General features: G+C 36.8%; 2 protein-coding genes across 2 annotated transcripts; one reads left to right on the plus strand and one right to left on the minus strand.

Moving 5' to 3' along the window:
• Positions 1–397: 397 nt before the first annotated feature.
• Positions 398–1,845, minus strand: LOC139113838 (golgin subfamily A member 6-like protein 22). Its single transcript, XM_070675259.1, has 2 exons — positions 1,665–1,845; positions 398–1,062 (listed from the first exon to the last, which is right to left on the minus strand). The coding sequence occupies exons 1-2, from the start codon at positions 1,843–1,845 to the stop codon at positions 398–400; spliced, it is 846 nt and encodes a 281-aa protein (XP_070531360.1).
• A 2,786-nt stretch (positions 1,846–4,631) lies between these two features.
• On the plus strand, positions 4,632–6,422 carry LOC139113839 (uncharacterized). Its single transcript, XM_070675260.1, has 4 exons — positions 4,632–4,680; positions 4,827–5,042; positions 5,696–5,898; positions 5,970–6,422. The coding sequence occupies exons 1-4, from the start codon at positions 4,632–4,634 to the stop codon at positions 6,420–6,422; spliced, it is 921 nt and encodes a 306-aa protein (XP_070531361.1).
• Positions 6,423–11,989: the final 5,567 nt, after the last annotated feature.

The raw sequence follows: 11,989 nt of genomic DNA on the forward strand, positions 1-11,989 counted from the left end.
TTTTTTTAATCCTCTTATCGCTTTTTCAAATTCTTCTTTTTCCAGCTCTTTTTTTTCATCATCTTCTTTCCGCTCTTCTTCCAGATCTCCTCCTATCTTCCATTTCACCCCCTAGCTTTTCTTTGAAATATTCATCCCATTTCTTTAATTCAATTTTTTCATTTATTTCCTGCTTCCTCTTCCTTCCCTTATTTATTATTTTCCATACATCTCCTTCCGTCTTTACTGCTTCTATTTTCTTTTTCCATCTATTTTTCTCGATCCCCTTTTTCTCTTAACATAACTTCTTATATGTACTCCTTGCCTTCCTATACTTTTCCCCATTACTCTCTTTTCTTCTCCATTTTTTTAGTTCTTCCTTTACTTTCTTTTTGCCTTTTCTGCATTCTTTATCCCACTATACTTCCTTTGCTTGTTCCTTCTTATCTTCTTTTCTTCCATTTATTACTTTTTTAACCACTTTTTTAACCTCTTTTATCTTTTTACCTAATCCTTCCCAGCTTTCTCTATTTTTATCCTTTTCTTCTTTCACTTCTCCATATTTTTCTTTAAACAATTCTCTCTCCTCCTCATCCCAGTTTAATCTTATCCTTTTTCTTTTTTTACCTGTTCCTTCTCCTTTTTCCCTCTTCACACTTTTTCCTAAGTTCACTATTAACGGAAAGTGGTTCGATTCTATATCCTCTCCCACTTTCACTTCCCTTATCTTACTCTTTGATTCCACATCACTTATTACATAATCAATCACCGTGTTACCCCTTCCTCCCGTATACGTCCATTCCTCCTCTTCATCTCCTTTGATACATTCATTTAGTATTCCCCACCCCCTTTTTTCCAAAAATTTACAAAACTTCCTTTCTTCATTTGTTATCTTTATATCTTTTGATCTCCTCTTTTTTTCTTCTTCATCATTTTCTGCTTCCTTGTCCCATAAACCCCCCTCCTCCCCTGTTCTTAAGTTAAAATCTCCTCCTATTAGGCATCCCACACCTTCCTCCCTTTCTTCCATCCACGTTACTATCTCCTCCAGTATCTTATCCAAGTCCCCATTTACATATACTCCTGCAATTTTCCACCATCTTTTTCCACTTCTTATTTTTAATCCCAATACTCCTTCTTTCTTGTCCCTTCCTAAAATTATTTTCCCCTTCCTTTCTCCATCCCATCACTATGCCCCCTATTGCCCTTCCTTTTTTATTAATCTTCTCTGCTCCTTTTACTTCCCATTCATATTCTTTTGGCACACGCATTTTCAACTTACTCCAACTTCTTGACTATATCCATGTCTCACATAAAAAAATCACATCCCACTCCTGCAATCTTTTCCAGAACTCCTCATCCTTATTTCTTAACCCCGCCACATTCCAGAATCCCACCTTCATTATCCTTTTATCTTCCACTGTATTTTTATCTTTTTTTCTTCTTTTTCTTTCTTCGTCCTCTTCATAATTTGATCCCTTTTTTTCTTTCCCCACTTCCTATTCCTCTTTCCTTATTTTTTTTTCTCCGCCCGTTTTTAAAAACTCATGTTTGCCTTGTCTTCCCTTATCCTTCTCCCTTTCCCCTTTTCCCCTCCATTTCTTTTACCATTTCATATAATTTTAGTTTCTCTTTTAAATCGTCCCACACCAAAAAATATTTTTTCACTCACAGTTTTCTATAACCTATTTTTACTTTTTTTCCTTCCTTTTTATATTTTTCTGCTTCCCTCTTAATGCACCATTCTACTTTTCTTTCATGCTCCGTTAAATCATCCCCTATCCATTCCGTCCACTCCTTCAATTTCTCTTTTCCCCTCATTATCTCTACTTTATCCTCAAAAATTTCCAATTTTACCCAAGCCATACTGTAACCCCTTGTTAACCTCACCTATCTTATTCACATCCACTATCTTGGCCTTTACCCCAATTTTCTCAAAAATTTATTCCACCTTTTCTCTCAATGCCACTTTACCCTTCTCTTTTAACTTTAGTCCTCTAAAGATTACATTATTTTTTCTCCATTCCTTTCTTTCTCTCTCCTTACCCATTTCCATCATTCTTACTCTTTCCTCCAGGCTCATCATCTTACAACCAATTTCTTTTACCGTATCTTCTGTTCCTTTTCCCCCTTTTCATTCACTTTTTTTTCTAATTCCTTCAATCTTTTATCCAATTTTTCTTCTAGCGCTATTTTCTCCCTGTTCCACATTCTTTTTAATTCCTCCATCTCCTTCTTAATCTGCGCCTTACATTCCTTCACTTCCTCCATCTGTTTATTTAACTTTTCGAAGTCATTCCTTACCTTTTTAATTACTTCCTCAAATCTATCTTTACTAGTACCTTCTTCTTCATAATCTCCTTCCTTCTCTTTTCCTTTATCACCTTTCACTGGTGGCCTTCCAATCTTGCAACTTTTCCTAAAACCTTCTATCTCTATTCTTTCTTCCTTATTTTCCTGCCTTGCTTTCCTTTTTTCACCCATCCTAAATGCCAGTTTAATTGGCAAGCTATTCGATCTCTCTCTTTCCAGCATTTCCACTCTAGAAGGCCTTCCTAGCCTTTTTTTCCTTTTTCCTCACCACCTTCAGTTTCCTTCTTCCCTTCCAACTTCAATTCTATTTTTTCTTTTTCCTCTATTTCCTTGTTTTCACTCATTTTTACTTTATCTTTCCTTTTTCTAACCTACTCAATTTAACTGCTTTACTCTTTCCTCTTTTATCCTTCCTTTGTTCCTTTGTTCTTCTTTGTCTTACTGTCTCAATTCCTCTGTCTCACGATCGTACACCTAACCTCCAAATATTCACACCCTTTACTTTTCTATCTAATTTCCTTTTCCTTCCCCGCCCTTACTTCCCTTCAACAGCCCTTCTACTTTACCCATCCCTCTACCTTCTACACTACAGCACCCCTTCGAAACACCCTTTTATCCTATCGTTTCCACCCTCAGAACATACACTCACAGAATCTCACGTCTTACTCATACGCTATCGGAAACGAAAGTCGCGCATTTATTACATTATTATATCAAATTATACAATTTTTTTAATTATTAATTAAAATTTATTATATTTAAATAATTAGAAATTTGAAAATATAATTTTAAAATAAGCATCTTATCCTAAAAATAAATAAAAAAAAAAAAAAAGTGAACGTCTAAAGAGCGAATCAAAGGAAATAAGCGTTTAATAGCGATTAATTAAGGAAAATATGTAAATTTTATAAAAATTTTTCAACAAAAGAAAATATTAATATACTTGCCATACGTAGTAACATAATGTACTACGATGACTTAAGGGGAAAGGTGTCACATGCTGACAAATTTAATATTTTAATTATTAAACTGTGGGAATAAAAACTTTGGAATTTGATGAAATTTAAAACCAATTCTATTTAAAAAACAACAATAACCGATTGTCACCGGGTGGGACCGAGCCTAATAACTATATGAAACTATCGATATTTTCTGTTACCATCGGGGACTGAGCTGAATAAGCTATATGATTTTATCGATCGAACAACGACGGGGAGAACAGTTACTAATTAGCTATATTTAATTATCGGTTTTTAAAATACCCTTCCTCCTTGATTTTAAAGAAGGTGGTGAACCAAGTCTTTAGCGGGGACAAGGGGATCCACATCCTATAAAAGAACGTGCGAAGAAGCGCAAACAATCAATTGTAAATAATTTTTGGAGTAATTATTGTTATAGAGCATTTATCAACGAAGCGGTTGATGGTCAGAAAGAGTTGTTTGATTCCGATTGAGTCTTGAAGAATAATTGAGCGAAAGAACTGAGGGAATTGAGCTAAGATTTTGAAAGATTGAGAGTTGAAGAACTATTAGAAAATTGTGAGAGATTTTATAAATTGATTGGGAATTTAAGGTAAATATTTTATTATAAAATAAATTGTTATTGTTAATTTAATTTCAATATTTTATTTTAATTAAATTTGATTTTGGTGTCGGATTTTAAATTGAAGGAAGTTGAGTTAATTTGTTTATAGTCATTATTTATTGTGATACTCCTTGGCGGTGTTTTTGTAGAACCTCGCCTCGCGAAAGAAGAGTGTTGCGTTTGGTTTGGTCGCTTCTTTATGAAGCGCGCGCAGAAAGATTTTCGGAGATTTTCTGCTGCCGTCGCTAAACAAAAAAGCTAAGATTTTGGAGTTTTTAAATGAAGAAACGCGCCGGTAAACGAGTTCAAATAAAACGACTCAAATACCAAGTCAAAAGAGGCCTTGAAACAAAACAAAATCCTTTCTCTTTAATCCAGAAATTAAATCAAATAATTGAATTTATTAAACCGAAGTATAAATTAATTCTGATTGATTTCCAGATCAATTATCCGAATTTTAATAATATTCCTAAAACAGATCCGCGTTTTGTGATTTATAGAAATCTCTATCTTTTCGGTCCAGACGATTAAAAAATAAATAACACAATCCTTGTCCGGTCCCGGGTAAAGTTCTTAAATGAATTGATTCAAAAACGGACTAAATAATTACGTTTATTAGGACGTGACAGTTATAAAATTTTTATCAATCGGAAAAAGTTACATAACCCCATAGAGTGACCTTGAATGTCGGGGATATAAGCTTTTGGAAATTTCACAGCGAAGTTTCATGGGTTTTTTGCGTCTAACACCATAATATGGGGTTTCCGCCAACTTTGACCTTGATATTCGTAATCAGGGTAAAAAGTTACATAACCCCCCTGAATATCTTTGAAATGAAAGGGGTATGCGCTTTTTGGAACTTTATTTTTGATGAAAAATTTTCATAAAATTTACATATTTTCCTTAATTAATCGCTATTAAACGCTTATTTCCTTTGATTCGCTCTTTAGACGTTCACTATTTTCTTGAGAAAAAAATTATAAGAAAACAAGAAGACGATAAGCAGAAAGACATCAAGGAAGAGATCAACCAAATTAAGAATGAACAACAGGAAGATTCAGAAAAACAACACCAAGAACAACAATTAACAGCGTGTTACATCATTGAAGATGAGAGGAAACCAGCAGAAAGGAAGATTATTAATGAACAATATAATATTTATCCAAGTTTATAAATTCAATAAAGGAAAAATAATAATATGGATTTATTTTAATTCAAAGAAACCAAAATTAATTATATGAATTTTTTAAAGGAAAATAAATAACAAATTATTTTTCTTATAAAAATGGAAAACTATATCCAAGTACATGATTTAATGAGGCTATTGAAAACGGAACAAGAAGTAAAAGTAATCAAAGTGGAATCATCAAGTGCAATATACAGAGTGTCCAGCACCATGTGTTAATGCTTCTAGGGATAAGTAGATATTGGGAATACAAATTAAAAATTCCAATGCCATTTGGCAAAATTCTCAATGGTTATTGAAAAAAAAATTAATTTTTCTAGCGCAAGAGCGACAAGAAAGCAGTGGGCAAGTTGTTTTATTATCAGAATCGTGAATCTTGCAAGCAATTTGATCGTTTTCATTTAATTTAAAAAAAACATTTAATCTTGTTAGACAAGCAGGTCGATGTAAACGTTATGTACGTACACAATCGACGCGACAACATTTAGTCGACCTGCTTGACTCTAAATACGTTGAGAACGCGTATACATACATTTGTCTAACGAGTACATATGTATGTATACTTTGTTATAACTGATACTTATAATTAATTTAATTTCTCAATTAATAATAATTAATAATGTATGTTGACAGTCTTTTTAGCTCAACATCGTCAAGATGAAACGTTTCCTGACCATATTTTATGGAGCGACGAGGCAACTTTTACTCCAAATGGAATTTTTAATTCTAAAAATTTCATTATGTGGCAACACCAAAATCCACACGCCGTCCGTCAGTGTGCCTTCCAATTTAGATGGAAGTTAAACGTCTGGGCAGGAATAATTGGCAATAGAGTAGTAAGTATTTTTCTTACATAAAAATTATAATAAAAAACCAAATTTTAAATATTTATATTATTAATTTGCAGATTAGTCCATACTTTTTGCCTCCGCGCCTCGATGGGGAAAGATACGCGCAATTTTTGGAAAATTATTTTCCAATTTTGTTAGAGGAGCTTCCTCTACAAATGCGGCAAACGATGATTTTCCAGCACGATGGAGCACCACCGCATTATTCACGTCACGCGCGAATGGACTTGGATCGACACTTTCGTGATCGGTGGATAGGCCAAAATGGTTCAATTTCGTGGCCAGCAAGATCTCCAGATCTTAACGTTCTCGATTATTTTGTGTGGGGATACATAAAAAATCGAGTGGAGAATGTGCGCGATCGTAATGTAGAGGAGGTACGCGAAAACATCATAGCGGCTTTCAATACCATTACGCCGAACATATCATATCGCGCTACTCGGCAAATCATCCAGAGAGCACATCTATACATACAAGAACAGGGCAATCATTTCAAACAGCTGATGCATTAATTTTTAACAGTGGATTAGGCCTATTGGGGACACCACTAAAAAAAAACGCGCCAAGCTATCTACCTCGCGAAGTGGTATGGAAACGATAGCGTTTTCATACCGCAATAAGAGAATTTCCATAGTCGAAACAATTAAAAATTAATACTTTATTCATCAGGTTGCTTATCTATTAAAGTTATAATAATAAAGACATTAATGCAAGTAAATAATCGCGAACACGAATAGAAAATAAACCCTATAATTTCCTTCGCGCATTGCTCGATGCTTGAATAGATAGTATACATTAACGCGATAATAGCGTAAGCTGTGATTTCGAACGGCTAAACCTCTTCCCTCACCATGCGTCGTCGCTTCTCTTACCCGCGCGCCGTCCTCCTACTCTCCTAAGAACCGAACCGCCCAATTTATGATTTTTGTAAAGTCGCGTGGGATGGGTCGTACTTCCAGCGTCTCGGTAGCTTTCAGCGGCGCGTTCTTACTCGCACGGGGGGCGTCAAATCTTTACATGTTATTTTCTCGGTTATTAACGCCTAACTTACAAAACCGTATAGAACTTTTCTACTTATTTTTCGAAGCCCAACCTACAACTAAGAACTTTTTTATATCAACTGGGACACCCTGTATAGTGATGTATCCGGATAACGTACAAAAGAAATTGACTGAATCATTTTTTTTACAAAACATTATATATTTCTCTTCAATGTTTTACATTTCTAGTTTAATAAATTTTTGTATTTATTGTTTAATAACAATATAAATGAAAATAAGTTTATTTGGTACCTTACAAAAGTATTCGGACAGTTTAAAAAATATTTTTTTTTTATAAACTGAAGTTAACATTAATATTTGGTGGCATAGCCTTTTTGTTTTAACACTTCTCTTAATCGTTTGGGCATATTTTTAATTATTATTTGTAAATAATTAACACTAATTGTACGCCATTTTTCTATTAATCGCTCTTTTAATTCTTTTTTATTTAAAATTGGTGTTCTACAGATGTTACGATCGAGTTCTTCCCATAAATTTTCAATTGGATTTAAGTCCGGAGATTGTGGTGGCGGATGTAACACTTTGGGACAGTTATATAACAAATATTCTTGTACAATTCTTGATTTATGTTTAGGGTCGTTATCTTGATAAAACTTAAAAGTCCTTCTAATATTTAAATTTTCTGCGGATTTTAACAAATTACTTTTTAAAATGTTTAAATATTTGTTTTTATCTAAAATATCATCGATAAAAACAAGCTCACCGACTCCAGAATTTGTTATACAGCCCCAAACCATTACACTGCCGCCACCGTGTTTGATAGTTGGTTTTAAATTTTTCGGATTGAATTGTTCATTTTTCTTGCGCCACACCGTTCTTCTTCCGTCACTTCCATACAGGTTAAATTTGCTTTCATCGACAAATATTACGTCGTTCCACCATTCAGGTTCTTTTAAACTGTATTCCTTTGCAAATAATAGTCTCTTCTTACGGTTGGCTTCATTGATGTACGGTTTTCTTCGGGCAACACGTCCATGGTAGCCGCTTCTATGCAAAGCTCTTCGTACAGTATTTTCATGTACTTCTTTATTCTGGTATTTAAACAACTCCGATTTTAATTGCGAAGCACTAATTTTCGGATCTTTTTTTACTTTACGTACGAGCCATCGCTCATCGTGTGCATTTAAATGTCTTGGTCGTCCCTCTGATACTTTAAAATCAATACGATCTTTCTTTTCGTATCTTCGAATAATGTTCGCAACTGTGCTTTTAGTCATACACAGTAATTTGGCGATCTCTCGATATGAGAGACTTTTCTCTCTGTGATAAATCACTAATTGTCTCTTATCAAAACTGGTATTTCGTTCTCTACGTCCCATTTTGATAATGTTGCTGCTTGCACTGTGACTAACAATCGCAATATACGATGTCTGATGTCCGAATACAACACACTTTGCAAACATACACGTAATGTAAACAATGTAGAAAAGTTCGACCAACTTTACGTACTTTATTGAAGTTGGAGTCGTAATAATCGAGGCAAACTTCAATAAAGCACGTGAAGTTGGTCGAATTTTTGTAGATTGTTAACATTACGTGTATTTTTACAAAATACGTTGTATTCATGTTAACTTAAGTCGTTTAGTCTATAAAAAAAAATATTTTTTAAACTGTCCGAATACTTTTGTAAGGTACCAAATAAACTTCTTTTTATTTATATTATTATTAAACATTAAATACAAAAATTTATTAGACTAGAAATGTAAAACATTGAAGAGAAATATATAATGTTTTGAAAAAAAAATGATTTAGTCAATTTCTTTTGTACGTTATCCGGATACATCACTATATAGCAAAATTTTATTAGTGTCCGAATACTTTTGGGAGTAACTGTATGTATTATTGGTGCACACACAATTTCAATTAGTAGATGTATATAGGCCGGTTCTGGACCAACTCGTGTCAGTGTGTCCGTGTGACCTAGGGCGAGGGGTAATGACGTCACGCGGGGAGGGGTGTTTTTCCAGGAATCGCTCCTTCGTCTGCGATTCTGGGGAACAGATTGTTTATAAATATAACAATAACATAAAAGTTATAAAATTTGATATTTTAATTACGTAATTTGATATTTTTCAAAATAGATAAGTGCGTTATCGCGCCGCGGTATTTTCCTGCGGCATCACGAATTTCAAAGGGTTGGAATTTTTTCAAAAGGGGAAAGGGGGTGTCTTATTTTTTACAGGGGGTAAAGGGGGGGGGGTGATCACGCGAGTCTTAGTCATGGCGTCGGCGGCGAGCGGCGGGGTGGCGACGGATCGCAAGGATCGCGCGCCCATCGTTCCCTCTCGCTCGCACCCGTTCGCGCCGCCTATCGTTCCCTCTCGCTCGCTCTCGTTCACGCGTTCGTCACCATCGACTACGACTCGCTCGCACCCGTTCGCGCCGTCTATTGTTTATCAACAATTCTTTTACACGCTCATACGATTCGAATGCGGGTGACGCTGCACGTACACCCCCGGCTAATCGCTCCTCCTTCTTATCTTATTTCTCTCTCACCCAGATACGTATGTTGCATACGAACGAGGCGGGACTCACGCCTCACAATTATAATAAAATGAAGGATGGAATTGTTACACCGCAAGGGTGCTGTGGGGTTCGTTCTCCGGAGACACTTATATTATTTGGGATAATAAAGTCGCCTCTTTGTTATTTTTTGTTCACTTCTTTATTTCCTTCTTCCTTTTTTACACTTGTCGTTTAATTAAAGATTCCACGCGAGATACTAGTTGGCGACTGACTGTCCGGGCCGCGGCTGCCCCTATATATCTCCTACTGTTGCTATGCCAAAAACCATAGCAATCAGCGGAATCGCGGGTGGCAACCGCGACTGTCCTCGGACTTCGCGTCCCGGCCGGAAATGCCGGGTTACCTTGATCGGCGGTATTCTGCCGATCAAGCTAAACGGTCGCGCGCGTGCGACATTCCGACGTTATTCCCGAGCCTCTGTTGCTAAGGGCTCGGGATATAACAGAATAGAAGCGATTAAAAAAATGATACGTGTCGATTACAAAAGTATATATTTATTATATGAATATGCGTTATAATATATTACACATTTTTTTATACATTTATTACAAGCGCAAGTAGTTCGCAATCTACAATTTGTTGTTCGTCGAAGGAATCGCTGCTGCGTATAGCGCTCACCGCCTCGGTGTGATTTCTCGATGCGGAAGCGATTTTGCAAAATCGCTCGTATTTGTCGTCGATCTTCGGTAGGACTTTGTTAAGTACGTTGAACGTCAAAGAGACACAATCATCGAAATCCAGCATTCGCGTGAACGTAGCTTCGGTCATGGCCATACGTGTGTCGACCGATTCGAGTCGTACAAGTTTCATTTCGTTCATGCGGCAAATTCGTACTGTGAGCGAACCTATGTTCGCAACGTCGTACGGTTGCTTCGGTCGATCGCGAAGCATATTCAGAATTGTCCATCGATGCTCGCACAGTTCCTTCCAGGTGTCGAGCGACATAGTTAATTCATCTCCTCGATTATCACCTATGATGATCTCCGCAAAACAACGCGTACCAACGTTCACGCCGATCTCTAGATATTTGTATCCCGTTTGGGTCAGCGGGTATCGCCGGCAGAGTAAGCGCGTCACGTATAGTTTTGGCGAGATGCTGGAAATTAACTAAACGCAATTATGAATATTAATATATTAATTAAAAGTAATTAATTTTATAAGAATGAAAAACTTACTCGTTAAATTTTTTCTCGCTAGATGAGGCTTCAGCACCGCAATCATTTCGACGCACTTCGTAACAGTTTCTCTCGTTGTAATACATCGTTGTATTCGCAGTCGTAGACGTAGTCGTAGAGGAAGTCGTGTAGTCGTTGCTGCGGCCAAAGCGAAGAATGTACTGATCGGTACGATCTGAGGGTACCTCGAATCGAGGACGGTTGCGAAAATCCCCTCTTTTATTTATTAAAATTTGCATAGAGTGGGGGAATATAAAACGCAGTAAGAAAAATTTTTGGAGAGAGTAATTAAGAGAGAGTAAGTAAGAGAGGTTGATTGGGAGAGGGAAAAACAATCGAAAAACGTACATGTATAGGTATGTGATACAAAAAAGTTTTATTAAAAAAAAATTATACGTCATCATTTTGATGGTTACGCCACCAGATGTACAATTTAAATACATTTTGTACGGCACAATTTTTGCAATGTCTTCTACAGCGGAAAGTATTCGAATCGTCCAAATCGTTGAGCGATTCAACGTTTTCAAAATCATCTTCGATGTTCCTGACGATCAGATTGTCTGTGTAGAATTTGATATCGTCATAGTCGTCGCCGTAGTAATCCTCTTCGAGCATATCTCGCAGCCAATCGCGTTTTTCGAGTCCTTTAACGTATACGATGGCGTGATCGTAGCAGTCCTCCTCATTCTGTAGGGCCCTGATGATCAGACGTTTAGCCCGACTGTACGGAACGTCCCCATCTTCCCACGCTATGCCGTGATGATTTCGTACCAGCCAGGTAACGAGGCGTCTGTCGTCTCGCGATACTGCACCCCACGACATAGGAGTCGCAAAGACGTAATGCGCGAGAACGGCACCACCTCGCAGCACCGCCGCTTCCTTCACGATGAAACGTCGTCCAATGGGATAACCTTGCAGATCGACGAACGTTGGCGTGGCCATGATGAGATGAAGAGAGGGATGATGGCGTTTGACGATGCGACTCAATCGAAGGAAGTTACAATACTGAACACGCGCGAGCAAATTCATTGATCTTGTTAATTTCCCCTTCCTTTCCAAATCGCATTACTTTTTAAATGCTTCGAGACAAAATCCGTCACGCGTTCTTGAAGTCGTTCGGTTCGCGACTTCTTATCCGTTTGCGTGAATGCGTCAACCACTGTGTTTCCCGAGGGTGTCACTCGATACGTCATTTCTCTGTTCAATAAGTGATCCGTCGGTCTAGGATCCGTTTGCGTAGTTTTATCTTCCTTCATGCGACTCGCGTTCTCGCACTAACAAGACGGTTGATATTTTGATGGTTTCATGACGACGATG

Source organism: Cardiocondyla obscurior, linkage group LG03 (assembly GCF_019399895.1).
Source record: "Cardiocondyla obscurior isolate alpha-2009 linkage group LG03, Cobs3.1, whole genome shotgun sequence".
NCBI lineage: Eukaryota > Metazoa > Arthropoda > Insecta > Hymenoptera > Formicidae > Cardiocondyla > Cardiocondyla obscurior.